The 17,291-nt window shown below is 40.0% G+C and overlaps 1 protein-coding gene across 2 annotated transcripts in view; it reads right to left on the bottom strand.

Annotated features, from left to right (window-relative positions):
* Positions 1-17,291, bottom strand: part of phf2 (PHD finger protein 2) — a 44,736-nt gene that overhangs the window by 12,541 nt on the left and 14,904 nt on the right. Inside the window, exons 2-13 of one of the 2 annotated variants that reach the window (XM_086167782.1) lie at positions 16,877-16,962; positions 16,634-16,748; positions 16,068-16,228; positions 13,569-13,710; positions 12,843-13,029; positions 12,597-12,759; positions 8,985-9,072; positions 8,080-8,186; positions 5,145-5,236; positions 4,976-5,065; positions 3,967-4,311; positions 2,214-2,330 (exon numbers count right to left, since the gene is read on the bottom strand). In XM_086167782.1, coding sequence (XP_086023908.1) covers positions 2,214-2,330; positions 3,967-4,311; positions 4,976-5,065; positions 5,145-5,236; positions 8,080-8,186; positions 8,985-9,072; positions 12,597-12,759; positions 12,843-13,029; positions 13,569-13,710; positions 16,068-16,228; positions 16,634-16,748; positions 16,877-16,962 — 1,693 coding nt within the window. Of the gene's footprint in view, positions 1-2,213; positions 2,331-3,966; positions 4,312-4,975; positions 5,066-5,144; positions 5,237-8,079; positions 8,187-8,984; positions 9,073-12,596; positions 12,760-12,842; positions 13,030-13,568; positions 13,711-16,067; positions 16,229-16,633; positions 16,749-16,856; positions 16,963-17,291 lie in introns of those variants that run through there. The other variant, XM_086167783.1, reaches the window with a different exon arrangement.

Below are 17,291 nucleotides of genomic sequence, written 5' to 3'. Positions count from 1 at the left end.
TAGTCCAAAACCATGAAAAATTTTTGTTGTAAGCCCAGCTTGATGAAGATGGGCTTTCAGCTTCTCCAGACCCCACAGTAGGTCCACAGTAAAGGCCAAATCACAAAGCCAATCTATGTCATTTGGCTCAGGAAAATTCCCAAGTGTTCCCAAGTAGCTCCAGAAAAGAAATAATCTCCTGTTTGACCTGCCACATTCATTGATCCAATCATTCAATCATTCACATCAAGTATGAATTCTGTACTGATCTTTGGCGGGCCGGATAAAAAAGACCAATGGGCAGGATGTGGCCCGCGGGCCGTGGTTTGCCCACCCCTGCTCTACTGTGTGTGCCTTCTCTGCCATGAAATAATCTGGTTTCGTTGTGGAGTCCTTCACCCTGTCCTTTTTTTAGCTTTCGGGGTCACTCGGAGCCCAAATACGGTTTGTGGTCTAGAGGGCCAGATGCTGGCATGCCCTGACAAATTATCAAAGTGTGGAAAAGGAAAAGAAATCTCCCAGGGCAAGTCAATCATCAATCAAAGCGATAACCCAGTTTTCACTTTGATTGATGAGCTGTAAGCTCCTCCCCGACAGCAACTACTGTAAACTTGCAGTTACTCTGATGGTGGAGACAAAACAACTTGACAAGACCAAAACTATTAAGTAAATAACAAGTTGATTGATTGTACTAGTGAATTTAAGGAGGGGGCGGGGGTTGCAGAGTGTTGCTTTGTAGCAACACTGACTAGATTTGAAACGGTGATGTGGACAGTGTGGGGCAGACAAAACATTCATGGTTCCTCCCTGACTTGAGGAAACCTCAGAAAATAACCGAATTTCAGTCAAATTTCAAGCGCCTCCGGTTCTGACAGCTTGTCGATGGCTACTCGACGTCTCCGTCCCTCCTGATGGACGATCACTGATATCAACTGAACTAACCGAACCTGTTTCCTGCTTCATTTTCCCACGTTGGGAATTTTATTTTCATTTTGGCCGATGTCTCGCGCAGTTTTCTAACAACCCTTTCTCCGTATGATTTTACATTGGTAACATTTGAAGTCTGTGATTCTGTTTTGAAGAGCAGAGTTTATTTGTCTGTTTGTTTCTGCAATAATGAGCTCGATAAAGTGAACCAATTACGGGTGCACTTAAAATGAATTGCAATAACGATACGGTGACGTTTGGGACCCTCCGCAGAGGAAAAGGCTAAATGGAAATTAAAATGTTTTTTTCCAAAGACGCCACCAGAGAGGATATTAAATCAAATTTCCTTGTTTTGCTTCAACAGATACTGTATTGCAGGTTCTCTACATCCATTTTCATGGTAACCCGAACGAGCAGCGGCAGTTAAACCATTTACAGTTCTTTTAATGAATTATTTTCATATGTCGAGAGAGAATAAACCAGCCAAATTCACAGAGCGGAGCTGAGCGAGCGGAGAGGATGCCATCAAAATCAAGCAACAAGCAGGCCGTGTCATCGACCGCAACCCGAGAACGCACATCTCGACTGTTCCCTCTTCTAAATGAAAGCCATGTGACCACATGGTGAAACCTGACACTGAGGCCTTCATGTCATCTGGCGCGTCCCGTTCCCCGACACTTCCATCCAGTCTCCTGACCACTGCGCTCAAGACGGGGCTGTGAGCTTTTACGTGAATCAAGTGTAATCACAAGTGAAGGTGTGGTCTCCGGTGACCTTGGCGAACACATGACGGGGTCTCGACTCCATCTGCAAGTGTTTGGCCTGATGTGGAGGATCCTCAGAGGGACGCTGAGCATTCCTCAGCAGTTTGGCATTGAGTTTTCCATGAAACCTAAGCCCTCTAATGTCTTCCGTTCAACACAATTACATTTTGCTCTGAAAAAAAAAAAAAAAGAAAAAAAAAAGAAGCTTCCCCAGTGTTTCGGCGAGAACAATACAACCGGGTTTTTTTTCGCCGAGAAAAGACGAGTGTGATTCCATTAAACGTCGTTTTACGGCTCTGATGAGCTGCAGGCCTCAGATGTGCGATTATTTCTGCTGATTGCTTCGAAGTGAAGTGTGCAAATAACTTTCGGATGATACGGACGTTTTCGGAGCAGCTGGTCGTCTCGTAACCTTCGCGAGGGCTCTTTCTCTAGAGCGCAGCGAGTCCCGGGTTTATTTGAGAACAGAGTTGCTATTTTCTTTGGCCTGTTGCAAAAACCAGCTTTTCACTTTTGAATGCTTGACAGGAGAAATGATCTCACCTTATACTTCCACTTTGCCTCTGTCTTGTTTTTGTTCTGCTCTCTGATCTCAAACTTCTCCACATTGTTCTGCTTGGATGGCTCCTTCTCCGACATCCCCAGGAAATTTTTTACACCCTGGAGAAAAGACACATAATAAGCCATCTACAATACTATAAGCCATCGCAGCCACCGCCTGGGAACTGAATTCTATTTATTAAAAGTGAAAGTTAGGCCTAAACCTATACACTCTTTCATCTTTTCAACAAACTGATACACTCCAAATGCAATTGAATTGTGGTATGAAAAAAAAGTACATTTTTGGTAATTTGCTTTTTTTTCTGAACACATTAAATTGATTGATGATGAAATTATTGCATGCACAAAGAAAAAAATATTTTTATTATAATAATGGGGAGCCTTAATGGGAACCCTTTCCAATTTAATTTGATTTAATTTGGCAAATTAGCCAAAAATTTGGCTTGACTCAAAAAGCAGGAAAAGTCCATTAATAAACCAGGGGGGCAAATTACCTGGGCAGTGCTAAAGAATTAGTGCGAGGTAATTTACCGGAGAAAAAACGATCAAGTGATCAGGATTAGAAATTTTCTGATTTATTTATTCACGGTGTTTTCCTTTTTTTTTTTTTAAGAAATTGCGTTTCTTGGGTAAAATGAGGAGAAAATTGGGTGGAGCCGCATCTACTGACTGAACCACCACTTCAAAAAACATCCCGTCAGGTCGGCCTTGCATAATTCCAGAAAGTAGAAAAAAATTATCATAATTTACATTCCTTGAAATTAGAAGAGATAAATGCTAGTGCAAAAGAGCGCGTCTACGTTCACAACGTAAAAAATGCTCTCCAAACTATTTCTTTAACTTTTTCCAACTTTCAGAAGCAGCGTTTGGATAAAACCAATCAACGGAATTCAAGTTAATTGTCGGTGCCACAGAAATAATCCAAACGCTGGTGGAATCATTTATCTTTCGTTCTCACTGCATGCAAATGACTTCAATTAAAAGTCTGCTTTGGTGGAAATCCAAAGGGCAGAACAATAAATCAAACACACTCTTCCTGTGTGTGTTTGGGACGTGAGCATTGGAACCATTTAAAGGCAATTGATACTAAAACTGTCTTTTTTACTGTTGACGTAACATTCGCCGATTAGATTTTTGTGTTGATTGGAAGTTGTGATCGTGATCAGCTGCTCCACAGCCTCCTGACACTGAATCGCTCAGGGACACAAAGAACTGAACCCCAGGTCACATGGATGTCCCTGAAGCCTTTTTCTAATGCAAATATGTACCATATACCTAAAAAAAAAAAAAAAAAAAATTGCAGCTTTTTACCCATGAAGAGAATGACAAGAGCACTTTACAAGTGTGTGTGATAGTGGTGATGGATGTGTGTTGCCTGTTTTGGCGCTTCTGCCAGGATACTTATGGATTAGCAGGCACTAGAATGTGTGCAACGTCTAAATACGTCCCCTGTGTAAAGTTTTTTATGGATTCTTCTCCCCCCAAAAAATGATAGGACTAAAATGACTATGAAAAAAACCCCAATTGTTGATACTTAACAACACACAGTATTGATTTTAAATACAAGTCTATGGTTACAAAAAATAAAAATTGATGATCTGAAATGAAAATGAAAATGAAGATGTAAATGAAAAATGCTATAGTGAAGATATACTGAAAAATGCAGGGTAAAAGATAAATCACTAGCTGTACTGTTTATCCTGCAGTAAGGGTTAAGTCATTGATAAAATATCACCTTGGCCTTCTTTGGCTGGTCCATCCTGCTCAGGATGTCCTTGGCGTGAGATTCCAGAGCAGATAAACTCGAGGGTTTGGAAGGCGGTGGCGACTCCTTCACTTTCTTCACCTTCTTTTTCCCGCCTTCTTTTGCCTTGGCCACCTTCGGGGGCTTCGGGGCCTTGGGCATCTTTGGAGGTTTGGGCGGCTTGGAGGGTTTGGAGGTTTTCTTCCTGGCTTTGTCACTGCTGGGAGAGGGGACGTGGGCCGGGGAGACGGGGTCCTCCGGTTCGGAGTGGGAAGATGGCGGCCCCTCGGCGGGAATCTTAATACTCGGCTCACTCTTGATGGCTTTAGTCGCGTTCTGGAGATGAGAGGGGGGACAAACTGGTGATTTTCAATTCTACAGGAAAACCAAACCAAACAGGAAAGGTTAGATGTCAAACAATCTGCTGGTATGATGAAGCGGATCTTTAAATCCGGGTATGTTGACAGCGAATCGGAAGGAAAGAACACATCGGTCCTATGGCTGGATTATTAAATATGAATTAAAATTAACATGTACAAAACTGTCACGTCAGAGGCTGCCCATTTTCTCCATGCTACAAAGATGAATAATAAGCCTTGGACCCCCATTAGCTTGCATTTTAAGGGATATTTTCCTTGAATTTGAAGTTATTTCTCATCAGTGTTTTTTCTATAATTATTTGTTTCTTGGAGGTTTTATTAGTTTCTAAATGAAATGTTATTCAGGTAGTTTTTTAAGGTTTTCTGCATAAAAAAATATAACTTAATATAATATAAGATAATACAAGATTTCCCATTATATTAATCAGTTTTAATGTTATAATATATATATGTTATATTTTAACATATTATATTATGTTATGCTATGTTATGCTATGCTGTTCTATGCTATGCATTGCGATGCTATTATATTATATAATATTATATTGTATTATATTGTATTGTATTGTATTATATTATATCATATTATATTGCATTGTATTGTAGAGAAGTACAGGTACCTCAGACAATCTAATCTCTCTGGCGAGGTCCTTGATGAGCTGCGAAGGCTTCATGTTTTCTGGAAGTTCGTCCTCGTGTTCCAAAAGAGCCTGTCGGAGAAAAAACACACAGTCATCACCACACACTTGGTGAAGGACAGCGACTCTTAACGTCCCGGTGTGTCTGAACCTGCTTCTTCGTCCACACTCTGAAGGCTCCATTGATGATTTTGGCACCGTGGATCAGGTACGGAGCTGGCTGCTTGTTTGCTTTATGTAAACCTGCAACAGGGGGAAACAGCATCACTGCTATAGCAAGGACTTTCAGATAATTTAACATTAATACACTGGCGTATCCTGTTCCTCCTTGACCGGAGGCTTGTCATACATTTCATGTTCTTCACACAATTTAACTTATTTTCGGATTGGGTAGGTTATGTTTTATACTATGATTATTCACCTCCATTTTTACATTGGTCCTGTGTTGAAGAAAAAAACAACATTGCCATTCAAAGTTAGGTGTCAAAGTTAGTCCATTTTGATCCAAAGTGCTGCAACCAATTGTGAATTGTGACTCGGCGGCAGGTGGGAAACTCAAAGCGGAGCAGCGGATTTCAAACGGCAAATACAGTAGCGCTTCGACTTACGAATTCAATTCCTACTTTTAATTTTTCCCATTGAAATCGATGTATGTGGTGGTCTTTCTGTTCCTTCCAGCACCTGTATTTTGGTGTTTCCTCCAGTAAATCAGCGTGCAAAAGTAAAGCCTTCTCACTTACACTAACGCTATCTCCAGCCTCACAATAAGCCTCCAAACTCACAATAATATCTCTACTTCTTGAGACTTGAGCCCACATCAACTGTCTTTAGCACATCTTTGCTCTTCAGGATTGTACAGATGGTTGAGCATGTCGTAGTGCCTGGAGAGATCTCTAACACCACTCTCAGGTTTAGCGATTATCTTCTTCTTCAGATCAACTGTCATTCTTAACTTCGTCTCAACACCGCTTTTAGCTTTTTTTCGTAGCCATAATGCGGACTGACTTATAGAAAAAATAAAAACAAAAAAAGCTGTATAATAAGAGAACTCAACGATGAATGATGAGGACAACATGGAGTACCACACTCCATGCCGCTATGCTACAACCCAACAACACGGAAGAACAGGATTGTTTGTGTGTTCGTGAACCGAGGTCGTTTCAGGTCGATTCAAAATTTAATCGAAAAGTCCGTTCGTGGGCCGATTCGTTCGTGATTAGGGGTGTTCGTGCACCGAGGTTCTACTGTAACGGATTGAGAGGAGAAACAGGCGTGGGGAGGTTCGGCAGAGAGAAGGTTCACAGGGATCAAGTGGAGATTCGGTTTACTTGGATGCAAACAGAACAGTAGGTCAAGACAGGTCCCTCCCATAGTCCTGAGACTGATGAGGCGCTTTTTGGTTTTTGATGGATGCTGGAATTGACGGTCTAGAGCAGTGGTCCCCAAACTACGGCGCGGGGGGCGGATACGGCCCGCCTCCACATTTTGCCCGACCCCTGAACAATACCAGAGATGCATTATGATTTTTTTTTTTTTTTCTGGCCGCGTAATCGTGAATTGTACATGCATAGAACTTAACATTCTATTCCAACCTTCTGCTATATGTGCCTTATCTGAAACCCCTCCCTCAAAAAATTAAAAAATCCTGGACACACCCCTGTCCAATAACAAGGTTTTATGACAAAAAGATTAGGTAAGAGAAAAATATATTCAGAATGCAAGGTATTTAACCTGTGGTGGATAAATGATTGTTTTTTTGTTCAATTCAAAGAAAAGGCTGTTTGTCTCATCTGTCAAGAGATGAGACAATGACATTATTCATTAGTAATGTAATTATTTATTTTCTGATTTTTTTTCCTGTCAAGATCCCAGAAAGAGTTCATTTTTGATTATGTGGCTTTCTGGAAAACAACAAATGTTTTTCGTTTAGACACCTCTGTGATCGTCTCAATCTTTGTTACACCCGTCAGAGAAAGGAAAAGTTATTTGGCCCTCGCAGGAAAAAGTTTGGGGACTCCTGGTCGAGAGGGAGACCAAGGAGAAGATTTATGGATGTCGTAATAGAGGATATGAAGGTAGTGTGAGAGAGGAGGATACAGAGAATAGGGTTAGATGGAGAAGGTTAATTTGCTGTGGTGATCCCTAAAGAGAAAAGCCAAAAGGAGAAGAAAAAGAAGATAAATATAATTCTGAAATCTGAATAATGGAAAATGTTTCATTGGCCCCAAAAGGCCCCAGCTCATAATATGGCCCCCAAAGTGTGAGATATACTTCCAATATCACAACAGGATACAGGAAGTGACATGATTTTTCTTATAAAGTCAACAAAGAAAGTACCAGAAAAAAAAAAAACAAACACAATTGCATTTTAAAAAAATGAGTCCAACGCCGAGGGGCCGGGATTCGACTTGGAAACGAGAATTTGACCACACGGTCCCCAGTCGCGATTGTCCTCTTTAATCTCTTTCCGGAAATAGGGGTACGAAATGTGCCAAAATCCCCAGAACATCTAAAGGCTTTGTTTAAGCTACGGGTCCTTAAGAGTGTTTTGCTTCAATACTGATTAGAGTCCAGTGGAAGCACACCAAGAACAGGAAATCATTTATACGACGGAGGGGGACGCCGGCTGTTCTCCGCACTTAAAATAAAAAATAATGCTGTATTAATGACAAGGGCTTGTGGTGGGCTGGAAGCACAACACGCAAAGGCAATTTGCCTTTAACAGATACACACACACACACACACACACACACACACACACACACACACACACACACACACACACACACACACACACACACACTTAGGGAAACTGGTGGAAAGATAAACAAGCAGCCGGCCAGCTGAGGGAGTTTAAAAACGGCCTCGTAATGGAGCAAATGATTCTAGTTCAGCCAAAACTTCTGAAGCTAATCATCTGTGAACTCCGTGATTCACTGATTCAATGACTGAAATAATATCAGGGCATCCTGTTCGTCATCTGTGCAGCAGACACACACACACACACACAGACACACACACACACACGCTAAAATGAAGATGTACAAACAACATGTCAAGAAGAGGAAGTAGGTTCTATTGCTCACCTTTGAATCTCTCAAGGAGGTGGCGTCCCACGTACCAGCACGCCGTCTCAAAATTCAGAAAGGGTGTGAGGGTTTTGACCTTTAGTCGCTTCTCAATCTCGTACGCTCTGAGGACGGAGGACGAACGTCAGATGAATTGCAAAGACCAAACGTGACAGAAATTAGTTATATTACAAATGTTTACGTTTGTTTTTTGTTTTTTTTTCCAGGATGTTCACACTGTGAAATGAGAAGTTGGAAAAACAAAAACCAAGAAATGTCTGCAAGACGTTATCAAAAAATGAGCAACATTGTTACTAAGATTTGAGAAGAATGATACTGATAATGACCAAAAATCAGCTGAAAAATACTTTACAGATAACAAGTATTCTAAAAATGATGAAAAAAAAACCCAATCCAAATACAATTTTTAAAAAATGTAAATAATGGGTGAAAACCTATCTTGTGAAAAGAAAAATACAAAAACTAAACAATAAATGATGTAATTAATCACACAAAAACAAGTAATATAAAATATAAAAAGTATCAAAAAAGGAAGGTAACATTGATGCTGCCATAAACCAAAAAGTTCAAATTGCTGAAAAAATCCGTCCAACTAACATCCTTGAAAATACGTAATTAGTCAGTATTTAAAGCCAAATTAAAGCCAAATCACAGCCAAATTAAAGAAAAACATTGGAAAATGGAGAAAGGAAAAATAAATCATCCTGAAAACAGAGAGAAAACAGCAAGCAATTATAAGAAAATTAGTAGAAAATAAAGGAAAAGTATACATATATACGTATATACTTAGTCTTATATACTTCTCCCTCCTTTATAGATATTCACATGTATGTATACAAATGGCAATACGCTGAAACAATAAGGGGGTATATTCAGGGACTTTAGTAGGAAAGAGAGACAACCTCATCTGCATCTCAACGCTAAGGCTGTGGACAAAGTGTCCGGAGAAGGCAAGGCAGTCCACTGGTGTCAGGATGGCGTTGATCCAGCCTGAGTAGAAAAACACATAAAATAAAAAAAATAAAAAAAAGGATGCATATTACTTATGATTTCAGCCTCAGCACTTCACGCTGTTCCTGTCGATGTCACTCCCTTTATCGCCTAGGAAACGGCTACATCCCAGCTGGGGGGAGGGATGATTCATACGTGGTAAACAGGATTTCTGAGCAACACTTCAACTACCGTACAACATTTCTAAACAACATGCATTTTTTTTCCATTTATTTAGATGTTGTAATATTCTGTAGAAAACAGTATGTGACACTTGTTGAGCAAAACATTTTGAAACCAAAAGATTATACATCTATACATATAGAATAGAATATAGAATCATAAGTTTAACTTTGGGAGGGAGATGGCTCGGGTACATTGAGAAGAAAAATGAAAAGAATACACAGATGTACAGATTGTGTGCAAAGTGTTGTGATATATAATCAATTCATTTGAATAGAAAAAACAATTGACGTTTAGACTGAGAGAAAGCAAATTTTTGAGTGCTGTGCAATTGTGCATTTGCAGAAATTGAGTGTCATCCAGGCTATGATCTGTTCTCCTGGTCGCCAACCGCTTTGTCTACCTGATGGCAGCAGTTCAAACCATATCTGTTTCTTCCACAAGAACCGACCTTTCGTAAACGATTATGGGATGTTTGGATGTTGGGCGTTTCACCATCGCTGCATGTCTTTCACGCATAACTCATCACTTGGATAACGGGGGCAATAATTGACGTTTTAAAAACACAATACGTGCCTGCAAAACAATGTTTAACGTGTTCTCACAGTGTCCGCTTTCATACAAGTTCGTTCCTGCCAAATGTGAGCTGACTTAGACGCCGATTTCATTAATTCATTCACAAATTATTCACTATCCACCGACGCTTTCCATGTTTAGTCAGCTCCGGTGGCGGTGGCTTGTGAATCCGCGGTTGCGAGTCGTAGCTCAGCTGATGAACCTCAACCTGACTGCAGCTGCTGACAGCGTTTACCGAATTAACTGCCGTACAAAAAGAAAACAAAACAAAAAAGAAATTTCCAACTGAAAAACCGCAGGTGAAATTGGGGAAGTTTCAAAAACACGTAATTTTCAAATGTCAGGAAAAAAAAAAAAGACAAAGCCATCGCTGCCAAAAGTTAAAGGTCTACAAATGTAATAACAATTTAAATCATGAATAACATTAAAATTGAGTGCCACACTTTTTAATTAATAATTACTTTATAATAACCTCACATTATGAAGCATTCATTAAGGCGTGAGCTCAGAACTGCTCTAGATTAATAAGCTATTCCTATTACGTGCTTATTAGTTTTTCATCCTGTACATGAGGTGACTTCTGAATTCATCATTTTACAAATTACTGGGGATGTATTATTATTGATTATTATTGTTTTGAGAGATATATAATTAAGTGTCAATAATAAAGTATCTAGATACCCATTGGAAATTATTTTTTCCTTCTAATGATTTGTATCATGCACTAATGGTTACTGAAATTAACATATATATACAATAAAGAATTACGAGTGGTCATTTTACAACTTGTGGGGCCCACACTCGAGACGGAAAATAATAATACATAATAATATAATAAATAATAATTATAAATAATTAAATAATTAAATGAATAATTAAAATAAAATGTACCATCCCAGTGAGATGAGAGTGTAAAATGGTGTCATGACCAGCTGCGGTGGAAAAAAAATGAAAGAAAGAAAACTGGTGTGTCACCAAGCTAAGAAGGCCTGTGAAACAGGACTTCCAGCGTGGCAGCTGGTCACGGCAGGAAGTGTTCACTGAGGCAAACTGCAGTGGCTGTCTGCTGCCGGCAGGGCAGGTTCATGCAGATGGAGGGATTGTGAATTCAGAGCAAGCATTTTTTTTTGTACGGAAGCAGAACAGAGCCAAAGAAGAGAAAATCAATTGAACGTGAGGTTTGGATCGTTCCAAATCAACAGTTCCTGTGAATGTGGGTGAGTCAGCGATGAATTTCCTGTGCTCTGAATGACATGCGTAGTACAAAAATTTGAATTGACTCACAGAGAGCAAAAACCGCTTGTCAATTCTCCAAAACTTTTTAAACTTAAAAAAAAAATCTGCTTTTCTCTCATTTTGTGAGTCAAAATGGAACTTTGTAAATGTACTGAATGCAGTTCTTCACTGTATAAGATATAAAAATCTGTCAATATAAAGTCACATGGTTGCAAGTTCAAAACACTGGCACTCAAAATGACACAATACATCAGCAAATTGACTAATATATACATATACACACACACACACACACACACACACACACACACACACACACACACACACACATATATACGGCTCAATGGTTAATTATGGTTAATTGTTATCTTTTCAGTCAGAAAGTAAGCACCAAAAGTCCATAGGTGACCATCTTTTTTTTAACAACGAATAATGTTTCAACAGCATGTGTATCTGCAAATATATTCTGTGCGTGTGATCTCTAAAAAATTCTCTACAATTTGACATATTTTAGTATTATAGCAAAGCATACCAAAGGTGACAGTGCTTTTTATTACGCTGAACAGGGTGAAGTTGTTGAGACAAAAATCTGGAAAGATGAATCAGAATGAAATGTGTGTCTAATGCTGAATCTAATTTTGGTCGCAGGGCTTTGTTTTGCAGGATAGACGAGGTGTTTTGCAGTTTGGATGTGTGGCCAAGTTTGCAAAATTGTGTTTTAGCAATTGGCAAAACACAGAGATGCTGCCTTTTCACGCTGTAGATCACAGGGGCCACGTCCAGACACACACAACAGTTCACTCTCGTTTAAACTTGTCCCGATGCATGTTCTTGGTTTTAAGGAGTAAAGTTGCCAATTATTGATAACTTGGAGAAAACCCCCGGAAGACAGAAGCCAGCCTTTTTGCAGCTTGGAGGCAGCACCCGAAACTCCAAATGAAGATTATTTATCTCTTTTTTTTTTTTTTTCATTCTTGACTGAATTACTTGATTGAATTACTTCAATCTTTCAATGTATGTCTTGTAATTACGATACTATTCTGTATTTCCTCAGTTCTTGTTTTTTTTTTGGAACAAGTTAAAAAACAATGTTAACACTTAGTGTTGAGGTTTTGCCAGCCCTCAAAATTTGATTTGCAAATCCCTTATTAGATCAGGACTGGCCATTATAAACATGCAACTTAAAGTAAAAACAAAAACTTTATAACGGTTTATTTCTCCGTTACATTCCTCTGAAAATGAGGAATAAAATAATATTAATAATAATACAATTAAAAATAATTATAATGATAAAATTATGATTATTATATACAATTTAAATAAAAATCGTTATATTTAAGATATAATGATTATTATTTTATAAATAATAAAACAAAACCTTGAAAAAGCACCGGGGATTTTGTCAAACATGTTAACCGTGTTTTATTTTAATTGATTCATTTATTTTCTTTACCTTAAATGGCCTTTTAACTGGGTGGTAGCAACATAGTGTTGATATCTGTGTGTCTGGCAATAGTTTGACCTCTCACCTGATGGGATGAAGAGGGTCTGGCCCTGCTTCAGAGGACACTTGTAACACTTGTCCACCTGGTCGGCGAAGAACATCTCGCTGTGGTTGGAGGACGACCTCCAGCGCTCATACAGAGACAGGTTGGCCGAGGTGGGCTTGATGAGGAAGAATATCTTCTCCCCCTGAAAGCATTTGCATTTGTGTTATTGACACGGCGCAAGCGGCGTCAGCAGGATATTACTCATCGCATCGACGATCTACGGACCCTCAGCACGTGGTACCAGACAGAGGCGCCGGCGCATTCGATATGGAAGTCGGTGTAGCTGTCCTTCACGCAGATCAGACAGTACTTGGTGACTTTTGGCTTTCCCAGCAGAGCGTCGTCGGGCCAGTAGTTTTCCACCCATGACAGCCGCCGCACAATCTGTGGGCTTTCCACGATGTTGTTCATCCTGTGCCAGGAGAAAAGATAAAAAATAAAATTAAACGCCAATGCCGAATGAATTTTCAGCCTCCAGGGTGAGTCTCCTTTCTGGGGAGGCTGCACAATTACAACCAGACGACCACCGGCTAATTATGCCAAACAGAAATTAAAAAGCAAAAACCAGAAAATAAAAAAACAAAATTTAAAAGCAAGAACTTATTTAAAAAAAAAGGAGAAAAAAAAACCTGCAATTTTTTTTTAATTAAATTATTATTCTTAATTACTACTGAACATAAAGGGGAAACTTATGGAAATCAATAGTAATTTACCACAAATTTCCTAAAAAGAAAACTACCATTTAAAACTGTTGCAGGGAAAAATAAAAAAACCCTCAGCCCAAAAAAAGACTTTGAAAAGCAAATTGCAAACTTCTTACTGAAAAGATATTTATTTCAAATTGTTTTACTTCAGGTGGAACACATCATGGAGTACACATCTGGCCCATAGTATGATCAGGCTTATTTAAAAAAAAAAAGAAAACGTTAAGAAGTGTGTGAGGGAGAGTACCGTGAGTCAGAGAACTCCAGGTTGATGACATTCAACACCTTCTTGCGGTTGGTGCTGTAGTAATAATCCACAAACTCCTTCAGCTTCATCTTACTGTCTGTTTGTTTGGTGACATCCACGACATCCACTCCCACGTCTGGACCTGTCGTGAAAAACGAAAAAAAAAAAAAAACATCCCGGCATTATTTCCTGCGGAGGTTCTCGTTCACTTGCTGCCTTTTGCGGGGAATTATTTGCTCCAAATTTTCATTATTTTATTTTTAGGAAAATGTCAGCTTTTTTTAAATTTTGATGACATTAGTTGATCATATTTTGACATCTGCTTTCAAAATTGAATGAGTGAAAATGTGGCGAAAAGAGGGGAGTTAGCATATTATCAATCATACTGAATCACAGAATTATATGATTTTTTTTTTTTTTAGCAGACATTAAGCAGAAACAGCTGTATTCATGGCTCACATCTCTGGTAACAAGATGTTTAAAAATCAGTTTAACATTTTATCTCATTTCAGAAGAAAAAGAAACATCTGGTGACCCACCCTCCGGGTGTCTGACCAAGTAAGCCGTCAAATCAGACAGGGTATTAAAATAAGGCATTTGTCCATATTTTCTACTCCAGATTGTGGCCGAGTTGACCTCAACGACCGATTTAAAAATGAAATGTTAAGAAATAAAAGGGGGGAAAAAAAAAATCCCATCCTGTTTAAGTTCCTGTTTCTGCAAGACCTTTTCCCTTGAGGCAACAACAGATCCTTGTAATCGTGTGGACGCGGAGCAAGACCTCCCCCTACTGGCCACCATAAGCCTCCACACATCCTCCTCGGTCCAACTTTTTGGTTCTCACAGTCTCCTCGCGCTCATTCTTCGATATAACTCCAAATGTAACGCCCCCCCGAAAAAATGCTGGATCGCACCGTTAGATGCGTCCCTTTCATTTCAAAGAAACAAAAAGGGTCATTTCCAGGTCTCTAAACTGAATCTTGCTGTCTCTAATCCAGAGAACGTTGTTTCTTCTGTCAGATAAACCCCTGATTCTCTCTCCCGCCCGCTCCGCCGTGCCTGCACTGGTTTCTCCACCTCTTTTCCAGGCACACACCCTCCCCGTTTGCTGAAGGTGAGTGATGCTCCGCATAAAGTTCAAATATGTTGTAAAAGTAAATGAAATGTTGCTTTTCCCCCTGGCAGATTATCGCCTGAGGGCTTTAACAAATTTCAATCTACATTAATGTAAATATGACTTCTTCTTTACCTTTGGGATGCTCCCCTCAGGCGTCCCCCACAGCCAATCATCTGCCTCCATCGAACCCTCTTCTCTCACATCAACTACCGTAATTTCCGGACTATTGAGTGCACGTCAATATAAGCCGCACCGGCTCGCCCAGGGGTCGGCAACCCGCGGCTCATCTTTACACTGTGGCTCTGAGTGGCTTGGGAAAATAAATTATGAATATTTAATTGAAGTATATTTCATTTGTGTTGATTCATTTTTTTAACTTTTAGTTCTAAGTTGGAAGATTATTGTGATCTTGAAATATTAAATACATTTATATTCATTATTTTTCGCCGCTCAAAATAATGTCACACTTGCGGAAGCTGGTATAGTCCCTATATGCAGATGCTGTGCGCGAAAGTTCAGGAGCAGAAGTCCCATAAACCAGGTAAAATAGATATTTATGAAGATATTTTGCACATGTTTATTTTTTTATTGTTTACTGACACAGTGATTTTTTTTCCCTATTTATTTCTAAAATTCAGATCAAGGCTCCGCTAAGCGCTCTGATAGGCCAAAGCTCAAAATGAGTTCATTACATAAATAAAATTAAATTTTCTCTGTAATACTTTGTGACTTTCAGAGGCAACACACTACACACTTATTTATACAAAGTGTAAGGGCAATAAAAAGCAATATATAAAGCGGTACCTTTTTTTAATTTTATATGTCAAAACGTGATTGCGGCTCCCAGTGTTTTCTTTTCCGAGGAAACCGGGTCCAAATGGCTCTTTGGGTGTTACGGGTTGCCGACCCCTGGGCGAGCCGATCGCTATCTCGGGCTTCCTCCTGGACACTAAAACCGTCAATGTCGTCTTCTTCAGTGTCGGAGTTGAACGGACTCAGAATTTCCCGGTCATTTCATCAGTCCGATGTGACGAGGAGAAATGTTTTAGCGGCGTGAAGCTCGTTAGCCCACCCTACCCAAAAAGTCCATATATTAGCCGCATCGTTGTTTACGTGAAAAAAGTCGCGGCTTATCGTCCGGAAATTACGGTAACTTCATGTCCTCTTTTGTCCTTCCGTAAATTTCTTCTCCGGTCTTCCTCCAGACCTCCGGGCCTGGCGGGTCCAACCTCCCCCATTAACCCAGATCTTCACTATCCCCCCTCTGTGTACATTCAAACCATCTCAGGCTGACTTTATCTCCGGAACACTTGACATCCAAGTGAGCAGGAGCAACAGAGCATTCGGTCGTGACACCCGGAAACGCGAGCGACGGCTCGTACCGACGTAGTTCTCCACGTCGCTGATGTAAAAGGTGGGTGCTGGCATGGACATCCCCAGGCCCTCCTTCTTCTGGACAAGGATGGGTTCATCAAAGCTGTTCTCCTCCAGGTAGTCCAGGGTCAGCTGGCTGCCGCTGAGTTTCACCACGATGTCGTCCGCGCTGGACACCGATATTTTTTCCATTAATTCACTCAATTTCAAGACATCTGAAGCAAATATTCATGTTGGTATTGAATTGCTTTTCCAGTGCTTCTTTTTTTTTTTTTTAAACTTGGAACCCATTCTAAGGACACTGATATTGATTTTAAGTTCCTGTTGAGACCATTTTTTTTATCATTTCTAGGTAATTAATTTTAAATTTCTAGGAATGACAACATAAGAAGAAGCATGTGGCCCGCTTGAAAATAGTTACGAGAGAACATTCAGCTGGAAGCTTAAAAACTTTAGCAGACATTGACACCTAGTGGTGGTCGGAGTCCGGGCATCTTGTGTGTGTGTGTGTGTGTGTGTGTGTGTGTGTGTGTGTGTGTGTGTGTGTGTGTGATGTGCGGAGAGGCGATCGTACCTGGGAAACGTTCGACTGCGCAGCTCCTTGATGAAAACCTGACTGCCGTTCTGCACGGCCTTGATGTCTGTGCTCTGGCCCGTGTCATGTTTGCTCCAGTTCTTTTTCTTTTTCACTGAGAGAAAGAAAGAACGGGGTTGGGGGGGGAAGGTGGTGGGGAGGGACAATCAGAACATTTTTCCGTCACCTTGCAGACGTAAAGCACCAGGGGGGTTTTTCCTACTGATAAGTGTTGCTACACACATGTGGATTTGCCATGTGTCTTCTCGCAGTTGGGGCAGTGATATATGTCGATGTCCGGAGCGTCGTCCTCGTCCACCCCGACACAGCTGCAAAACAACAGACACATTATGTTACAGAGGAGAAGGGGGCTTCTTCTTCATTATGAAAAGACAATTTTTTTTTTTTGCGATCAGTGAAGTCATGTCGGCGATCTCCTTGAAGGTTTTTTACTGACTTGTAAAAAAAAAAAAAAGAGAGAAAGTGTCTGTTCATTTCAAGAGTGAAGGACAAACACAAGAGAGGAAAATTGACGGACGGCAAATGCAGAGAGAGCAGCTGGATCCTCTCAGGAAAAAGGAAAAAAAATTGTACGCCTAATTGTTAGACCATTTGTGTCCATTGATACTTAAAAAAAAAAAAACAAAGAAGCAAAATT

This window comes from Fistularia commersonii, chromosome 21, assembly GCF_037954325.1.
Source record: "Fistularia commersonii isolate RoL2024-O1a breed Wild chromosome 21, RoL_Fcom_v1.0, whole genome shotgun sequence".
Lineage (NCBI taxonomy): Eukaryota > Metazoa > Chordata > Actinopteri > Syngnathiformes > Fistulariidae > Fistularia > Fistularia commersonii.
This window is presented reverse-complemented; position numbering and strand designations above follow the sequence as displayed.